This window comes from Leuciscus leuciscus, assembly GCF_965113295.1.
Source record: "Leuciscus leuciscus genome assembly, chromosome: 9".
NCBI classification, from domain to species: domain Eukaryota; kingdom Metazoa; phylum Chordata; class Actinopteri; order Cypriniformes; family Leuciscidae; genus Leuciscus; species Leuciscus leuciscus.
The window spans coordinates 25,476,701-25,497,325 of NC_138733.1; the positions used below are offsets into that span (position 1 = coordinate 25,476,701).

The 20,625-nt window shown below is 37.2% G+C and overlaps 1 protein-coding gene across 2 annotated transcripts in view; it reads left to right on the forward strand.

Moving 5' to 3' along the window:
- Nucleotides 1–20,625, forward strand: part of b3glcta (beta 3-glucosyltransferase a) — a 72,600-nt gene that overhangs the window by 21,234 nt on the left and 30,741 nt on the right. For both annotated transcript variants that reach the window (XM_082179718.1, XM_082179719.1), the window contains exons 3-4: nucleotides 3,889–3,928; nucleotides 20,107–20,216. In XM_082179718.1, the coding sequence (XP_082035844.1) occupies nucleotides 3,889–3,928; nucleotides 20,107–20,216 (150 nt within the window). The remainder of the gene's footprint in view (nucleotides 1–3,888; nucleotides 3,929–20,106; nucleotides 20,217–20,625) is intronic.

A 20,625-nucleotide genomic window follows, 5' to 3' on the forward strand; every position in this document is an offset into this window, starting at 1 on the left:
GCAGTAAAAAGAAGCGAGCAAATGAACAGTCTTACTGACGCGATCTGACTGGAACTTCAGTTCATCCACGCTTTTTTATAGGGGTCATCGGATGCCCATTTTCCACAAGTTGGTATGATTCTTTAGGGTCTTCATGTAAAGTTTGTAACATACAAACCAATTCCTCAATGGTTGTGTAAAACAACATCCTTTTTACCTCCTCAAAAACAGCTCTGTTCACAGCGACCCGTTTCGGTGCATGTCTCTTTAAATGAAAATGAGCAACTGCTCACCCCACCCCTCTCTTCCGTGGGGGGTGTGGACACGACACATAAAGTGCTGCCTTGGCAGACAGTATACAAATGGCTGAGGGTGGAAATATACTAATAGGGGACAGTCTGTCAGTGGTCGTGGGCGGAGCATGAGCAATATGACATCATATTGCTCAAAATCCAAACGGTTTGATTATTGAGAGTGTTTAGACTTTTTGAGGATTAAAAAAAAGGAGAGAATGGATTTTTTTCATTGTATGGTGGTTGTGTCCACACACTGCAAAGACACATTTATATGCAAACACCATATAAAAGTGAATTTTGCGTCCGATGACCCCTTTAATGTTAGGATCACAAGGAAGGCAATAGGGATGGGCGTATCGATCCTGTGGTATCGATAGATCGATATACTCGCGCTACTCATTTGGCATCGATTTCCTTAAAAAAATATCGATATAAACTAAAAAATTATAATTGGGGGTGTATGTATCACTTTCAGCTGTTTTAGATTACTTCCTAAAATTACTATGTGCCGGGACACCCCTGGCTGTACCTGGCGGCGTATTGAGCTGGCCCATGTCACGTGACAGGAGACGAGCGAATGAGCGACATTGTGCGACACAGCCGACAACGACACACACACACACAGCCAAACAAGGCCACCAGCCCAGTAAAGTGTGACGACATATCTCGAGTGCACTAAAGGCGTGATGGTGTCAGACCGTTTTCTAGTTCATTTTTCCAAGTTCATTTTCTCAGGGAACAACTGTCTTTGTTATGCAGGTTTATAGGAAATCCTAGTTTAGATCTTTATGACGTCTTGTTTTTGCTTCAGTGAAGTGTTACATGTTTACTTCTACAAAGAGGCTCGAAACATAACATTGTTATGATGTATTCTTTTTTTAAATATTTTTTTTTCTTTTTTTCCTTTTAGCTTTTGCTACCAAGATTGGTCTTTTTTTCTTTTTTTTGATAAATAAGAAAAATGAAAATGTGTATGTTTTTGTTCATATTTAATTTATTTCATTCATATTTATGTTATTTATTTTATGTATTGACCATAATACATTTTGTATAAATGGTCTGTATTTGTCTTGTGATTTGTCTTAAATGTAAGAATATTTTTACTGACAAAAATTCAAGAAAAAAAAAAGAAATGAACGGTATCGATATCGATGAAAAAGTATCGGTATCGTATCGAATCCTAAAAGTGTGGTATCGCCCATCCCTAGAAGGCAATGCAAAGACTGTGTTTGTCCGCAACTTGGCACTTCAAAACGTCTTGTAATCGTCAGAGGCATCACTATGGTTTTATTGCAGGGGTAATCCTGTGTTTGCGTCTTTGTCTTATTTACTACTACATGACGTGTGAATCGGTGAGCGGGGCTAAAGAGGCAATGATTTAGAAGTAGGCGTTGATCTTCTTCTGCAGAGGCAGTCTTTCGTCGTACTGTAACTAAAACGTTTTATGATCATGGTTTCAATAAAAGCTGGTTTTGGACTAACAAGGAAGTTTTGAGTTCTGAAAGGATATTTTTATAGTACAATGACCTCTTATTTGTCAAAGATGAAGGACATTTTTATTTCTCAATTAAAAAAATTACTGATTGACATTTAAAACTCCAGTTTATTTAGTTTATATGTCTTAATTAGGATCAGGTTTAACAGTATAAACACTATTATATAACTATAAATATATATTATTATAAATATTATATTATTATATAACTATAAATAATTTTGTATAAAAAAAGTATACAAAGAAAAAACATTTATTTGTATGCATTTATTTATTATTTTGGCAGCTTTGGAATTCCATATCATCAGACCTCTAACCACAGCACTTCTTTTAGTTGCACACTTCCATTGTGTATTTGTTTCAGGGTCAATTATACAACTGGAGGTGGCTCTTCCGTATCAACAAGTCCCTGTCTTGAGTTTCCTGGTCCTTTGGGGTTTCAGAATCAATGTTTTTCTCCTCTTCGGGTTGCCGTGGATTGAATCTCTAACTGTGCCATGATTCACTACGTCACCTTGATGATTCAGCCTCTCCCTCTCACTGTAATGATGTGCCACTCTCTGCCCGGTGTAAAGATATATGACTTGTTTCTCGAAGGGCTGCTTGGAGCTCAGGACTAGAGTAATTGTTAGCAGAGTGGTAGCAATAAATCAAAAGCCATCTCCTTTTTTCCTCGTTATCCTCTAATATACCACAATACAAGTAGGGAGAGCATCGAATATTGCTCGAATTTGCTCCCTTCTCTCTTCATGTCCCTGAGGACGATAGTTTTGGTTTGAGCGGGGAAGGCTTGTTCAAAGTTCGCAACAGGAACTGTGATCGATTCGCTCTTTCCTCCACAGTCGACTGGTAGCACTGACAGCTCTGGTGGCAGAATGAGCTTCCTAATACCCTAATTGAGCTGAGCACTCAGGGTTAGAACAGCATCAGCTCCGGGCACCGAAACCACACAATTTGCAGTGAATTAATGACATGGTGAATCATGATTTATTAGTTCAAATAACCCTAAGGATCCTATCCACATTTTGATATTCTTTTAGAAATTTAAGTGAACAACTAATGTATGCATACAGGAAGACTAATTCTGGCTTCATGTCAGAATGATCATGTTTAGGAGATTTGCATGAACGAAACCACAATGTCATAATTACCATTAGGGAAACTTGAGATGTTCTTTTATTTGTGGTTGATGGTCATTTGTTTTACATAATCAGAATTATAAACCGAATATAACATGAAATAAACAGAAATAACAGAAGAAATATAATAAATGGCAAAAGTGTAGGGCAGGGGTGCCTAATCCTGCTCCTGTTGATCGACTGTCCTGCACAGTTCATCTCCAACCCTAATCAAACACCTTTAATTTTCAAGTGATCCTGAAGACCTTTTATTGGTTGCTTCAGGTGTGTTTGATTAGGGTTGGAGATGAACTGTGCAGGACAGTCGATCGGCAGGAGCAGGATTAGGCACCCCTGCTGTAGGGTCATTCCATGTCAAATCAGCCAAATTTCGGAAACTTTCCCGGCTCAAATTTTAAATTTTGTTAATGTTTATCTGAAGAAAGACAAACATAAATGAAAGCCAAAATATTAAATGCAATGTAATATTAAATGTTATTCAAATATCATGAATTAATTTTGAAATTATACATTTCATTATAATATTAATAAATTAAAAGATTTCTATATTTTTTGTTTTAAATTCCATTTTAAGTCCCCGATTTTCAATGTAATGTCAGGTCAGTATTTTGTGTTGCCTACAAAAATATTCAAATGCAAACAAATAAATAAACTATTAAATTTGCCCTAGATGCCCATGCATTGTATCAGATAGATATCTGATCTTGTCAGTAAGAACTTCCCAGGAGGACTTGATGACAACATTACATTTAGAATAACCATTAGTTTGCAGTTTATTTAGTCTTGGGAAAGGTTCTGTCTCATACATCTCTCTCCCTTAGTGTTTAGGTTGTACTTATTTGCATGTTTTAATAGTGCTGAATTTTCTTGTCAAAACGAATGATGTTAAGAGTGCCTCCAGGTTGGACTTTTATTTACTTGCTGGTTAATTTGTAAACACTGCCTCTAATGTTGTCTTTCTCTCAATTTCTCTTCTCAGATCCATGACGCTGACAAACCTCTCTCTGAGAGTCGGCTCGGTGAGTATCCAAGCAGCTTCTGTTTCCTTTCACATCCTGCAAAAGTCAACCAGAGTGTGAGGAGCTTTCAAAAGACACAAAAATCCTATGGAAATAATTCCTGTCAGAGACTTCAAGTTGTATTTTAGTACCTTTTCAGTTTGGTAACACTATGTTCTTATCACATTTCATATTGTGTTTCTTCAGACCAACTGTAAATATCACTGATGCCTCATCTAAACAGAAAATGGTAAGGTTTATTTTAGATGGCTTTAGTTGATGTGGCTCTCCGTGCAGCAGGATTGGATTTTAGGGCACGGCTAATTGATTTGGGTCATCGTTTGCAGTGTGCTGTATGCGTGTTTGATATTTCAGTGTAGCGAGGCAAATGAGAGTAATCCGGCATGGCGTGATGGAATGATCAGATCGTAGGGGTTTATTACAATACCCGTAATTTAGGTCCTCTTGAAATTGCCACAGTAAAACATTCGAACAGAAGGTGCGAAAAGTTTTGGATGATAAGAACGTCATTATTTGACCTCTTAATTCAAGCAACCATTACAGCTAAATTGATACTGCTGTTTTGCTTTTCTTTTGTCTTTAAAATGCCTATGCTAGAGCAATCAGCATACAAATGACTCTAAAGGTGCAAAGGTCAATTATGATTGGCTGTCGCTGCTTAACAAAGGAAATCTCAGTGGATGTGAGGCAGAGGAAGAGAGAAATGACAAGGGCATGTTAAAAGATGAAAGTAGATCAACAGTTTGAGCATAGACTGGGGTTTCAATTATGTACAGGCATGAAATTAGCCTTTATAAAAAGGAGAATAGAGTTAAACATGGTCTTTTTGAAATTTGTCTTTGTCTGACTCAAAAGTAGGCAAGTACGGCAATTAATCAACTTCATGAAGTGGATGTGGAGTCTGTCGAAATGTAATGACTTTCATACATCAAACAGTTGAAGGAAGCCTGAAGTGCAAAATTTTCACAGAACTCTCACTTTCAAAAAAAAGTCCTTCATATGCTTCAGCCTATAGTATGATTACGAATATTCTCAGAGCCACTTTTTGCACCAAGCGTGTGACGCAGAACAATAACCTTTATGCTTTTGAAGTTCTCTTCCATAGTCTCCCAGAAGTGTTTGGTTGCCTGAAGCGCTTTATGCGTATATGTCAGAGAGGCATTCTTTTGAGCTTTGTTTTCTCTTGTAATGCACTCTACAGATAGCGAAAAGTCAAGCGCACTAGCATAATCTCTAAATTATTTCTGGATATTGTCTGTGCAGCTAAAAATACTGTACTTCAGACCAAAGTCGACATCATATGGGAATGTTGAGAAGTTAGAAGTAGTTTGAAATGCATCATTCCTCCCAGAATAAGCTCATATGGAATATTTGAGTGTGTTTAATCTTAAATATTGTTTTTTAGAATGCAATCAAATTCATACAGGCCTTCAAACCAATCGAAGCAAACCGAGGATGCTTCTCTCATCCACCACTCCAGAACTGTAGTACCCGATGCCTCTTCATCCCTGTGCATAACAGTCACTTAACACAGTCACGGTTGCCATGGCGGTGACTTGACATCGGCCCTGTCTTATCTTTTAGAAAGTCAGGAGCCTTTTTTTTTTATGTAATGAAGCATTAAGAAGAGTTGGATGGAGTGGTTAGAAAAAAAAAGGGATGATTTGAACATTCGAAAAGGGATAAAAGGATTATTTTTTTTCTGTTGTTTAGCAACGCGTCAAACTGTAAAATTGAAACGTGAGGTTCTGAGGTGTCCTTGAGGATGTTTTAAACAACTATCTGATTGAATTTAAACTGGTTCAAACTTCTCCTTTTTTTAAACGTGCCATTTGTAAATCATCTCAAAACTCTCAGTTGGTGCATTTAAGAAGATATCAGAGTCTTTCAAGAGCCTCAGGAAGGGCGAGATAACAGTTCCTCTGAGTTTCATTTTCAAATTGGAGATTTTTCAAGGGTTTTTAAATGAGGCTTTAATGACTACAGCTTCTGAGTGCGAGAAAGAAAAAGGATATAAATCGAAAGGACACCAATTGGTGACTGTTTTATTAATAATAGCACAATAACTGATATTTATAGTAAATTTTAAAGGACTAGTTATATATAATGCCCAATAATGAATTATGCCATTACTTACGCACATTGCTTTATCCAAACTCTTTATAATGTTATTTCTTCTATAAAACTCAAAAGGAGATGTTTTTCAGAATACCCAAGCTGCTCGTTTACATGCATTGAAAATGGACAGAGATTCACACTGTTGCTCCAAATTAAATAGCAATTAAATAGTTTTCTCTCCTGTATTGCCTCGTCTTTTAACATCTAAAACCGACACAGCTTGGACATTCTGCCTAACATCTCCTTGGATCGACAACATGCTTCAACAGGGTGAGTAAATGTTGACAGAATTTTTTTTTATCCTTTTAATAAAAAAGTATGGGTTGAAAAACTCTAAGTGCATCTCAAGTCTAAAATGAAATGCCTAGAAGATTTTCAAAGGCTTGTTTTACTTAAAAAAGGTACCTTGCCTCAGTATCAGTGATTCTTTTTTATTATATTCTTTTATCAGATACTCTCTTCATCGTGGTTACTCTCTGGACCATCTCCTAAAGGATCATTCACATGAAAAATAGCTTATGTAGATACAAGCCAAACTGTAATGCTTAATTAACCCAGCTTTACTTCTGCTTTATCCAGCACTGATGACACTTAGGTTTCATAACACAACACCTTGGATGTGCTGCTGTGTTTGTGTTGGCGTCTCTGATTTCTAATGTGATTACGTCTATAAATATGATTAAGACCTTAGTCATTGTTCATAGTCATACTGCAGCGATGTCAGGTTTTATTACTTGGGCATGTGCCAAGTTATTAGGAGTCTTTGCAATTTCTGCATTGGTTATGATCAAGATTATTCTGCCAGAAGGCATGCAGAGTGTGGCTCAAACTCTGTAGTTTAGTTTAATGATAGGCTTGCTTAGATATATGGGGAGATTGGGGTAAGATGTGTCAGTGTGTGAGCTATGTCACCACTTCAATCTAGCAAAGTGCACCGTTTTTGTCGCATTAATCTATCTATCTATCTATCTATCTATCTATCTATCTATCTATCTATCTATCTATCTATCTATCTATCTATCTATCTATCTATCTATCTATCTATCTATCTATCTATCTAATCTATCATCTCAACTATACCTCTTCCCAACTATCTGAATTATCCCTCTCTCTATTTATCTCTGCAACTATCTATCTTGACTATCGCTCTCTCTGACCTTCTCTGTCACTATTTCCACTATCTCTCTTTCTATCCTTCTGTAATCTTCTCTGTATCTATCCCTAACCCATCTATTTTTACTAACTTCCCCTCTCTTTAACCAGCTGTCCCTCTGCATCTATCACTACTAACTAACTAACTCTAGCCACAGATTTGATCATTCCTGTGACATGAGACATAAAAATAAGTTTTCTTCCTCCTCATCCTACATTTTTTCCCTACATCTCTCTGAACTCAAGTGACCCGCATTCTTTTCTGGGATCTGCTTGGAAAATCTCACGGTGTTGCCTCTTCTGAACAGTTTGTCTCCTAGAAATGCGAAAACTCAGATGCTTTCTGATTAATTAAAGCGCAACTCTGCTTTTTTAAAAGTGGCTGATATCATGTTTACTCAATCCACATCCTTGGAGCGGCGCTCAGTTTAAGACCTGATAATGAGGCTCACGGATTTGGAATCTTTTAAAGTGGAGCTGCCTCCAGGCCTTGAATTATTGATGCAAAGTAGGAGGTTTAAAACTGCCTTCAACGCTCATTAGTTTCCGGGTGAGATGCACACAGGGACTGCAGCTTTATAATGAGCATGATTAAACCAGCTCAAGCTCCCTTGCCTAAGTTCAGGTGTTGGAGTCCAGGAGGTTTTGTGATGCCCAACCCTTGCTGAGAATCCTAATGAGTGTTATTCTTTTTTCTGTTCTGCCAAAAAGTGTCTACCTCTCTCTGCTTCCTTCCCTACAACTAACACTCTTCTCTCTTGTTTTAAATAGTTATTTACGTCATTGACCTTTCCATCGGTGAGTTAAAACTATGCGTGTTATATTGACCATTTGTGCTGAGTATTTAAACAGAAATTCACAGGTATAAAATGGTAGATGATTATGCCATAAATGCAAACATTAATATTATATAATATTCTTAAAATATATTAGACATATTGGTTGAATTTACTAGGCAGTTAGTAGGGTTGACTAGTTAACAGTTTCTAGATTACATTTTTTTTTTTTTTGCATCAAATCTTTAATAGGCATGTTGTTTGTTAAACAGTTTTCACATTAAAACCATTTTGTATGTAAGTTAATTCCTTTCAAAGTATTGCCACTTCAGCCATATACACTATTGTTAAAAATTCAGTAAGATTTTTTGTAAGAAAATATGTTTTGTTTTTTTAGAAAGAAAATGCATTAAATTGATTGCATTAAAATGCATTGACAATTTCTTTAGAATTTTTGACATTTACATTGTTGCAAAAAATTATATTTCAAGTATTCATAAAGCCATCTATTCATCAAATAATTTAAGTATTTAGCAGAAGTATTGTCAACATTGATAATAATAATACATGTTAATTGAGCACCAAATCAGCATATTAGAATGATTTGGTATGGGCGTGTACATACACTCACCTAAAGGATTATTAGGAACACCATACTAATACTGTGTTTGACCCCCTTTCGCCTTCAGAACTGCCTTAATTCTACGTGGCATTGATTCAACAAGGTGCTGAAAGCATTCTTTAGAAATGTTGGCCCATATTGATAGGATAGCATCTTGCAGTTGATGGAGATTTGTGGGATGCACATCCAGGGCACGAAGCTCCCGTTCCACCACATCCCAAAGATGCTCTATTGGGTTGAGATCTGGTGACTGTGGGGGCCATTTTAGTACAGTGAACTCATTGTCATGTTCAAGAAACCAATTTGAAATGATTCAAGCTTTGTGACATGTTGCATTATCCTGCTGGAAGTAGCCATCAGAGGATGGGTACATGGTGGTCATAAAGGGATGGACATGGTCAGAAACAATGCTCAGGTAGGCAGTGGCATTTAAACGATGCCCAGTTGGCACTAAGGGGCCTATAAAGTGTGCCAAGAAAACATCCCCCACACCATTACACCACCACCACCAGCCTGCACAGTGGTAACAAGGCATGATGGATCCATGTTCTCATTCTGTTTACGCCAAATTCTGACTCTACCATCTGAATGTCTCAACAGAAATCGAGACTCATCAGACCAGGCAACATTTTTCCAGTCTTCAACTGTCCAATTTTGGTGAGCTCGTGCAAATTGTAGCCTCTTTTTCCTATTTGTAGTGGAGATGAGTGGTACCCGGTGGGGTCTTCTGCTGTTGTAGCCCATCCGCCTCAAGGTTGTGCGTGTTGTGGCTTCACAAATGCTTTGCTGCATACCTCGGTTGTAACGAGTGGTTATTTCAGTCAAAGTTGCTCTTCTATCAGCTTGAATCAGTCGGCCCATTCTCCTCTGACCTCTAGCATCAACAAGGAATTTTCGCCCACAGGACTGCCGCATACTGGATGTTTTTCCCTTTTCACACCATTCTTTGTAAACCCTAGAAATGGTTGTGCGTGAAAATCCCAGTAACTGAGCAGATTGTGAAATACTCAGACCGGCCTTTCTGGCACCAACAACCATGCCAACAACCGTGATTGCTTAAATCACCTTTCTTTCCCATTCTGACATTCAGTTTGGAGTTCAGGAGATTGTCTTGACCAGGACCACACCCCTAAATGCATTGAAGCAACTGCCATGTGATTGGTTGATTAGATAATTGCATTAATGAGAAATTGAACAGGTGTTTCTAATAATCCTTTAGGTGAGTGTATATGGATGTCTTTAGCCGTTGGATTGCGCCTCACCTCAAATGATGGTGTGTCAAGTTAATAATCTCAAAAATCCTGTATTTTGTACATGAGAACATGTCTTATGTAAATGCATCTGATTGAGTCAGGTGTAGCCAAAGTCAGCCTAATTATACAGTGTTAATTAGTCATTAGTCGTTTAAAAAAAAAAAAAATATATGTAGATGCACATCCCTAAGTCATATTCTCTATGGAAAAGCTTTTCATCTTAAACCTATGGTTGTATTTTTTGTTTTTGCATTAATGTCCTTTTGAAGCACCTGCGGGGGCTTTAAATCTAAAGGGCTATTTTTGCTCCAGCTGATATAGCCAGCCTTTTTTTGGTGTGAATCCTCAAGTTCGCTTTTCTTTGCTCCATCTTTCATTCCACCTCTCCCGTCTTATCTTGTTTTTCCATCTTTTTCTTCCCTATCATCCTTTGATCCCTTTCATAAACTCCCCTCTCTCTTTCCTTTCCTTGCTTTCTCTCTTCTTTGAACGACACGTTACCCCGGTGAGTCGAAAGGGATTGGGTAGCTTTGCATACAAACTTGGATCACTCCAAATCGTTACATCTACAGCAGCACAATGATCTGAGTCACTGGAGCACAGCCAGTTCTACATTGAAACAATCAGCTCTGGGCCAGGATGCACAACGCCACCGCTCATGGAAATGAGCCATCGACAGTCTTTCTTGTCTCCCATCACCTGCCACTGAGCGTGCAAAATCCACTCTTGACATTTTCATTGTTTCTCCGTACGGCTTAATGGCCCCTCTTGTGTGGCTCCGTCATTTAGAAAGATGTCTGTTATTGTTAAAGCAACATTCAAATCAGGAGTAGGCGAAAAAATTGTGCCATTATTCTTCACATTGCTTTTAGCTTTCCATCTGGTACTCATTGTCATGCATGATTGACTTGATTGACGGAACAAACTCTCTCTCCAGTTTTTTGGGGGGCTCCCCCCTCCCCCACCCCCCCCCAGTTATTCCAATTATCATTGTTGGTAGACTGCTGCTTATTTGTACATTTGCCAAGTCTCACAGGGATAGTTCATCCAAAAAAGAACATTTTGTCATTTCTCACCCTTCATGTTGTTCCAAATCTGCATGACTTTCTTTCCTCAGAGGAGGAAATGAAATTATGAAAACTGGTTGCTGGTTGCTCTTTTCCATTCAATTACAATACAGTTACTGAAGCTTTCAAGCTTAAATTAAACAAAAACACACAAAAGAGTTTGCAAAAGCAACCTCAATGTATCAAATTTAATAAATGAGACGAATGCACTATATTCCTTTAACTTTTAACTTAAGTTTTAATTTTACTAACCAGTTTTATTTACTGCAGCCAAAATGTAATCGATTCAGTGAGTTGAACAAGTAAACTGAATCAGCCCAAATTGTGAAACAACTCTTTCAGACTGAATCAACTGAATTATTTGTTCGAGTCAGATCTTTTCAATAAATCATTCACAAATCGAACATGTCTACTTCAAAGAGAACTAGGGCTGGCAAGATTTGAAATGAGTAAGAAAGACCACTTTTATGATGCTTTATAAAAAATACTTTATAATATAGATTTTTGTGTTCTTTTATTATCCTTTATTGAAGCATAAAAACTTCAGTACCAATTCATTGTAAATTGTTTAAAAGAATGACAAGCATAATTTCAGAATTTCTGCTGTTTTTCCACGAAAAGTAAGTAAGTCTTACAGGTTTGGAACATCATGATTTTGAGTCAAAACTGACATAATTTTCTTTTGGGGGGGAACTATTTGTTTAAGGGTAATGGATTGAGTTCTCTGCAGCTGTTTTGCTGACATTCAGAGATTTGACAATCCTCCAGCGGGGGCACGAGGTGACTGTCCTTTACGCTTCCCCCGGCCACCTCAGGCAATGCAAACTGTCAGCAAGGGTTTGTGCCAGGTGGATGGACTGTACCACCACACAGACAGCACATTCGTTTCTCTGCATTCAATGAGGCATGTGCACAGACTCTTTCTATGTCTTTGTTAACTAAATCTGTCTCCGTAACCTTCCGAGTTGAGACTCATTGGGTCTGCATGACTCCAGTTAATGTTGGAAAAGGCTTGTCTCTGGACTTTTTGAGTGAAGTCCAAAAATGGAGCGATAAACCTGGAATGGTAGATACTGTTGGTTGGTTAATCATTGCATTTTGTGCTCCCTACTGTTGTGCCCTCAAACATCACCTCTAATTACTGTACTTCACTGCCAATGTTCTCTAGTAGATGCTCTGATGGAACTTGTGAGCACCCTAATCGCTGGAAAACTTTTATTTTTATTTTTTATTTATTTTTTTTGCCTTTTTCACACTTCAGCAACTGCCATATGTCTTCACTGCTCAGTCTAACATAATTTTTCTCTTCGATTTAAGGCGGTATGTATAAAGACTTTTAGGTTTTTTAGCTGATCCAAGCACAGCACACAGAGAAATTCTTGATTGCCTGTTGGTTGGTTGTGCAGAATATTTTTAAATGTCCCCAACCCCTTTGTCTACAAATATTATGCCACCAACTGTTCAACTGTCTTCTGGAAAATGGCTTATTTTTATGTACTTGCATTCTGGGTCTTTCTCTTTAGAGGTAAAATTGCCATTTGGATTCAATTAAATAGTCTGCATTGAGATCTATTCCTCAGTAATCAGTCTGTTTTGTCAATACTCTGTTTCAATCTTACATTTTATTCAGCTCAGACTTGTACCTGATTCACCAGCCTCTGGGTATAAATGTGCTATTTTCTCTTTAACTTTGTAGTGCTCTCTTACTTCCTTCTCCCTTTTCTGTCACCTCTCTTTCCCTCTTTCTATTATCATACATAAGCAAACAACATCATGTCTGACTTTGTTCTGGGTTGCTGTAGAACTAATTTGAGTTTCTGCTGTCATGTAGTTCCATCTTGTTGTGTTGCCGTGGGACAGAATCTGATTGGTTTTGGTTCCTGGGTAGATGCAATACCATCTGAGGTTCATTTTTAGTAGGTTTCCTCAGTGTGACTATAATGATACACTTGCGTTCATCAGATGCCTCTTCCTAGTCTTAATATCTGCTGTGGTTGCCAGAGCCTCTCTGTAAAATATGATGACAATGTTTCTGGATGTGTTGTGCGTGCCTATATTTTTTTTAAAGTTCATAACCATTATATTGACAGTAAATTGGTAAATCAGATATACAAGCCCACTTAAAGTACTTGCATTCAATGTTGTATTAGTATTATTTATATACTGTTATATTTCTATTTAGCTTTAAATTATTTTTATTTTTCATTTTAGTTTTTGTAATATTAGTACACAGCTTAAACTTTTTTCAACTTTTTTTTTATTTAGTTGCCAAGAATTTTTTAATTTTTAAATTTTTCAAGTTTAAGTTTTTCATCTAATATTTATTCTAAGTATTGATGTTTATATTAAATATTTATATTTTAGAAGGGGGGATGTTTTCATTTACTGCATGAGAAATCAGTTAAATTTTAAATGCATATATTTGTTTTTATATCAAATATAATTAAATATGACATGGCATGCAGGGAGTTATGGGAATGTCCTAGAAGTGTGTTGTCTTGTTTTAGGGGCCGTTCACATGTCACGTCTTTTGTGTGCTCATTATAATAAGCTCATTATAAGTTCATTATTTTAAATGTAGACGCGTGACAAGTACGCTCATATAGAGAGCAACACCATTGCACCGCTCGTGTTGTGATGCGCTCGCTTTTCCCGGGTGCGTTTACACTGCAGCGAGATGAAAAAATCTCACCTTTTTAGGTGAGGTCATGTGACAAGAACCAGCTTCACCCTTTTTGTAATAACATTGAAAGCTCAGCCAAAATGTACGAACAGCTAGTGATACCACCTGTACAGGTTTTTTTTTTAATATATATATATATATATATATATATAACATCATAAATATATATAGTAGCAGAGCTCATGCATAGGCTGGAAATACTTGATTTATCCATTGCTGAAACTTCTTCGTCTTCATGGAGAACGCTGCTCATGATTGCTTGGCAATGGCAGACACCACGGGAGAGCAAGCTCCCATGCGCTTTTTGAAAGGAGAAGAAAGCGGCGCGGCGGGCGTTTTCCACGAGTTTTTAGACCTGACAAGTGAGCTAATTCCATATTTTATTTTATTTTATTTTTATTTTATTTATTTATTTTTACTGTTTGTGTTATTCATGTTTTTCTTCCAAAAGCAGCATGCATATATATATTTATATAAATATATATATATATTTCAGTATTACACAGTTTTTCATAGTAAACTTTTTTTTTGCATATGGTAATTTTCTTTGCATATGGTAAGGTTGTTTCACAGGTTGTTAGTTGTTACATTTTTGCAGTATTTTTACATTGCATCTTTTTAGGTACTAGTGTTTCTGCAAATTAAGACCCCTGGAGAGTGACCAAACCCTGGAGGGCGTGATGGGAAAAAAAAACAAGCAGAGGTCATAGCTTTGAAGGTGATACTTTATATGGGGAAAACAAATCACAACAATTCAGTGACTGAAGCTCAATTCTCCAGCGTCTCATTCAATAAATCTCCCTTATCCAGAAGATTCAGTTCCTTTATCTTTCGAGTCACCCCTCCAGTAGAATACAGGATGAGCAGAGAGAGAAGTGAGAGAGGACAGAAGAAACCTGACGAAGGATCACATGCTTCTAAGCCCTGTAATCAAGTGATACCTCACTAAATAAATCATAGACCTAACTCAAGTCATCAGCCACCTCTGTCTCCTCTCCATGTCAGAGTTTGATTGGCCTTCTCATCCAAAAGTAGTCTACACTGACAGTTTGAAGAACCGTTCTCTGCATTTTTACAATTCAGTGGTGGTCTGCAGTGAAGATATAGCTGTTTTAAAGCCTTGTGTAATAATTCAATACATTTCTTAATTGCTTACTTAGCTCCATCACCCAGAGTCCTCGTCCGCAAATTTGGCGCGTGCAAAAGTGATGGTGACCAAGCTTAGAGAGAACGAGGCTGATGTAAGGTCAAAAAGAGAGACAAAATGTCAAGGCTTTTCCTTTTTCCATCCCTCTGCTGTTCCGTTGTTTAATGATTAATCGAACGCTATTAGTGGAGGCCACACCATTTAAATTCAGGTTTAATTAGTTTCTTTTTTTACACACTGCTCTGTGCTTTCATTCTGACATCACACAGGCATAGAGACACAATGAAAGATTGGCAAGCACCTTATCATTGATGCTTGCCGGGACCGGATAACTGTTATTACTGTGGCACCCCACAATGCCAGAAAAGAAAGACTCTAAAATGTTCTCAGGCTTTTATTACACCTGCACAATGCCTGTCAGACATACACTTAACACAATCACTCTGTTACGAAACCTAGCTGCCTACAGTACATGTTTGACTCCAGATTCGTTATTTTACCCGTCGATCAGATGTAGTAATATATTATTTACAAATATCATGTACATTGGTTGTGATTTTTATTTTTTTTATGTATTTCAATAACTTCTAACCCTTACAAGATGACTTTGTTTTGGAGGGTAGAGGGTAGTATTCTTATCTGGCAGTGGAGAAGGGAATCCCATACATTGTGACAAGTCCAATGAAAAAAATTCTATCTGATTGAATACAATTTTAATAAATTTTACCCAGTATTTGCATTTGCGTGTGTTTTTGTGCGTATTAGAGGATTATGTTGCTAGCTTAGCAACAATCTAACAGCGAACTATACTGAAAGCAATTGTGAATCTTGTCTTTTTGAAGCAGTATGTGTGAAGTTATGTTGTAGTTTAATATAGAGCCTATATATGTAGAGTGTTTTACAATTTTCGGTGCAAAAACGGTCCATTGTCAATAGTGCTCTGACTGATGTATTGAAGCACAGTTCACAAAGAAGTCACTTTCAAACCAAGCAGCTTTCTGTTGGTCAACACGGCAAATCCACCTGACCATCTTAAGGCGAGACATTAGGCAAAAACAGTGTTTTTGCATGCATCTGTCAATTTTAAGATTTTGGGCTTTTTGGCTTTTCATAGTGTTTTTTCAGACTACTGTAAAGAAAACATCCAAAATACACTTTTAAATGTATCTTTTAGAGCACTTTATCTATTTGCGTCTGTAGTAGATTTCAATTACAGTCAGTATCTCCTTGTCAGTAGCACTTACATGCACCAAACTTTACAGTTTTATTCTTATCTATATTTTGAAGGTTTGAACCGAGGGGTTTGTTCATATATAATTTTCCAGATTTTTTACAACATTAAATTTTTTTTGGCTGTTGATGATTTGTGGAGTGAATCAAAAGTAATCCAGGGATAACGCGATGATGTATTGTGCATGACCTTTTAGCTCCGCCCACGGCACGCCTCCAGGAGCTCGGCTGTTTTCGGAAAGAGGATGCAATACTACTCAATAGGTACTCAAAATTTACATGAGATTGGCAGAATCTGTGTGTGTTATGTGCCCTTTAAACAAAATCTGTGTGGGGAAATCGTGAAATTCCCAATCGCATGGATTCCTATTGAAGTGTCTTAATTTTGCAGCAAAAATTCACTGAATGTTTAAATTTGACCGCCCCTTTAGAAGGCAGCTTCCTATGTAGACAGAAATGCAGTTCACTTTTGTTACCATGCATGGAGGCATTGACAAACCCAGTGCTCCAAAATTCATAAATAGATCTCGGAAAAGATCCTATCTCACATCCGTATGCAGACACGTACACGTACATGCACACAAACTTGCAAGCGTACTTGGCACAAAGGCTTTTAAAAGTGGGATTGTGCCACTGAAAGCTCAAGGATGTGAATGGGAAGCTGGAGTAAACGGCGTGTACATTTCTTTATAAGTCCCTGTCTTTCCCTGAGGCAGGCAGATCTGTAAGAGATGGGCACGCCGTGGTTTAGGAGGTAAATCCCCTTCCCATCAGAGCCGGCAGATCAATAGCAGCTTTGAGGTGGAGAAGGACAGAGCGGAGATGGCAGGCGGCAATACTAAATTACAACAGCATGACACTACATAACAGATCATGCCCATGGCCCTGGTCTCTCCTGCCCCGAAGCTTTGCGCTGACAGAGCGTTCAAGCACAAACAACTGTAGCTTTCAGTCTACACAGACTTAGGCCCTGTTTACACCTGGTATAGAGATGTGTTTTGGTTGATTAAATAGCAAGTGGACGACGACGCTAAATACAGATGTAAACGGGGTCACACTGCTGTCACACTGCTCAGAGAATCAAAATGGCATGTCTAATGAGACTGCTTTGGTTTAATAGGGATTTAAAAAGAGTGGGAGGATTTTTATCATTGAAGGGTGATTGTGTACTGATTTTGCATAATAGGTGCACTTTAAATATGTGACCCTGGACCACAAAACCAGTCTTATGGTTAATTTTTTTTAAATTGAGATTTATACATCATCTGAAAGCTGAATACATAATCTTTCCATTGATGCATGGTTTGTTAGGATAGGACAATATTAGGCCGAGATACAACTATTTGAAAATCTGGAATCTGAGGGTACAGGAAAATCTAAATATTGAGAAAATCGCCTTTAAAGTTGGCCATTTCTATTAGCGATAGTGCTGCATCCATTCACAAAAATAAATGTTTTATATATTTAAGGTGAGAAATTTACAAAATATTTTCATGGAACATGATCTTTACTTAATATCCTAATGATTTTTGGCATAAAAGAAAAATCTATAATTTTGCCCCATACAATGTTTTGTTGGCTATTGCCACAAATATACTCATGCTACATAAGACTGGTTTTGTGATCCAGGGTCACATATGTGTAATGCCTCATTTGTTAACATTTGCTAACAAACTAACAGTGATCAATATATTTGTACAGCTTTTATTAACCTTTGTTAATGTTAGTTAATAATAATATTCATGTTCATGTTAGTTCACAGTGCATTAACTAACGTTAACAGATACAATGGATTTTGAATGGATTTTAATAATATATTAGTAAATGACGAGATTTAAAATAACTAAGATTAATATATGCTATAGAAGTATTGTTCATCCTCAGTTTATGTTATTTAATGTAGTTATACATTTATTTATTTTTTTATCAAAAAGTATACAGAATATTTATTTTTATTATTAGATTTTTATTTGCATAATATCCGGTGAAGTGAATATAGCATGCAGCTGATGCTCACTAGTTTGTACAGTGTATTTTGGGAATTTTTAAGAGTAAATCGTTTTTTGCACTGGAACAACTTGGACAATGGGACAGCCTTAGAAACGGCTGAAACCCTGGGAAGAGGTTTTACGACTTAACTAGGGAACAGATTGAGGCATACAGAGATTGTTTGCTCATGTCAGCTGTTTTCCACATTCTCACTCTTTCTCAGCCTGTCTCGGAGGAAGATTACAAAGCTGTCGCTTTCCTCATACTCCTCGTCTCGTTTGTGTTGACAAATGAGCCTCATTTCTCAGAGCTGCTTAAAATGGCATGAAGGAGAAAACTCGGTGTCCAATCATAATTTACGATGTGTAGTATGGCCACATTTTGCTGCAGATGTTTGAAAGAAACCTAATAAAGAGACCCAGAGTGCTGTGGCTGGCAGAGAGCCTTGTACATGAGCTTGAGCTAACATGCAACAGAGCTCATGATGAAGTGACTGCAAGACTTATTAAAGAAGTGACGCTTCTCATTGGGGTATGGGTTTTATTACATGCCAGAGCTTTCTTGCTTGGGAGAACATCTGAAAGCAAAGTTAATTCTCTTTACCAGCCTACAGATTTAGAGTCTGTTTGTTTTCAATGTGTGGGTGTTGTAGTGTAATGAAGTGGAATATGAGTGCATTTTGCTGGTTGTTCTTTATAGTTAAACTATATAGTTTACATTGCACCTGCATCAAGGATTTTTAATACCTATTACGAGATTTAATGCTGTATGGTTTTTATATGATTAGCGTGTGGAGATAGATATCAAATATCTCTATGCTTCCTGTGTCTGCGCTTCTTAAAAATAATATTTTACCCAAATATTGTTTCTAACCAAATATAGCTTTTCTTTCATCATATACGTACCCTCATGCTGTTTTCATCCTGTACTACTTTCTTCTTTTGTTGTATCAAAAAATAGAGATTGAGCAAAATGTTTAAAAAAAAAAAATCCATACAATGAAATTAAATGGGCACAGAGCTGTCAATCTCCTAATATATATATATTTTTAAATCACTGAAAAAGTTAATTCGCCATCCATCCATCCATCTTCTATTCTGAAAATGATCATGTGATGATGTTTCCTGACTGGTTTGATGATAAATATAAAGTTCATGTAAAGATTCCATGACTGTGACAGTAGACAAATGCCGCAGATTCGTATTTGGTTTGATCAATGTCTCAGCATGTTAAATCCGAGTCTAATTATACCACTCACAGGCCTTCAAACGAGTCATTTTCATCAGGTCCACACTCATGACTTAAAGCCTCTTATGACACATTTATCAATGAGGTGGTCTTAGCTAATTCTCTGTTTTTTAAGCTCATTATAAATTAATCCTTTGTGAATTATTCAAGAGACCATGCTATTACATTTTTATGTAGTACTTAGCTATTGTAGATCAAGAAACATACTCCATCTCGAATCAGGTCTTATCTGTTTAGTAACCATGGTGATTTCAGTTCTCATTTGGAACATTGAACTTGCCAGATCTTAACTTGAGACTTGAGATAGGAAGTTTTTGTAATACGGCCCCAGAAGCATAACTGTACGGACTTGACCTAAAGCCCAGAGAGTTCTGCTCTATAAAAACATTTTATTTTATTTTTTTTTATCTTGTAGCACATTCATAAACTGACAGGTGCGCCAAGCTAAGCCCTATCTCTTCCCGGGGCAAAAACCCTCCGAATGTTATCGGTTTAGAAAAAAAAAAGATGACTATTTTCAGGGCTTTTAGATTTATTGAACAGAGATGGTAGATAGAGACAGAATACACTGGATAGAGAGCAGGAATTCAAAACCTGCAGGAACCTGCATCTTCTGTATTGGCACCAAGGTTCAACGCTAACTGTGGAACATATGTGCTAACCATAGTGCAATGTTTTTATTCCCTCTTTAAATATTGTGCTCAATATTCTGCATGTCCTTCCTCTGCTTAGAGTTTAGAGTGAATACTTTCCATAGAAATGCCTGCCTTTGCAACAAAATAATTCTTACCCAGCCTTAATGTCATCACTCTCAATGGGAAAGTGTGGTATATGCTGTGCAGGAAGCAAATTAACGGGGATGACATGGTGAGTGTTTTCTCTGTTTGTTGTAGACTTGAAAGAAGTGGTGTTTGTCATCCAGAGCCAGAGGAACTCTTTCCATGTGCAGCAGGCAGAGAAACTCAGAAAAGACCTTCTTCAGCAGACACAAGCTCTTCAAGAGGTATCGATATTTATGATTTTTTAAATTTACATTTTCACTTCGGTTTTTCATGACCATTTGACTTCATGCCTGGCATGTGTTCACATAATTTACTCTCATCAGTTCAACCCAAAGAGAAATTATTTGTGCAATTATGCTCCAATTTTGTCCATGACTTTCTGGACAATTACACCCATCTGTTATGAATTTTTTACTGTGCCAGATTTACAATACCAGTCAAAAGTTTGAACACACCTACTTATTCTTTATAGATAGATAGATAGAGAGAGAGAGAGAGAGAGAGAGAGAGAGAGAGAGAGAGAGAGAGAGAGAGAGATACACAGTATGTACACGTCCTCCTGAAAATTCTTATTTTAGGAAAGGCGGAAAGGCAAGGACAGATCATGAAGTGACATTTTCTCTAAGTGAA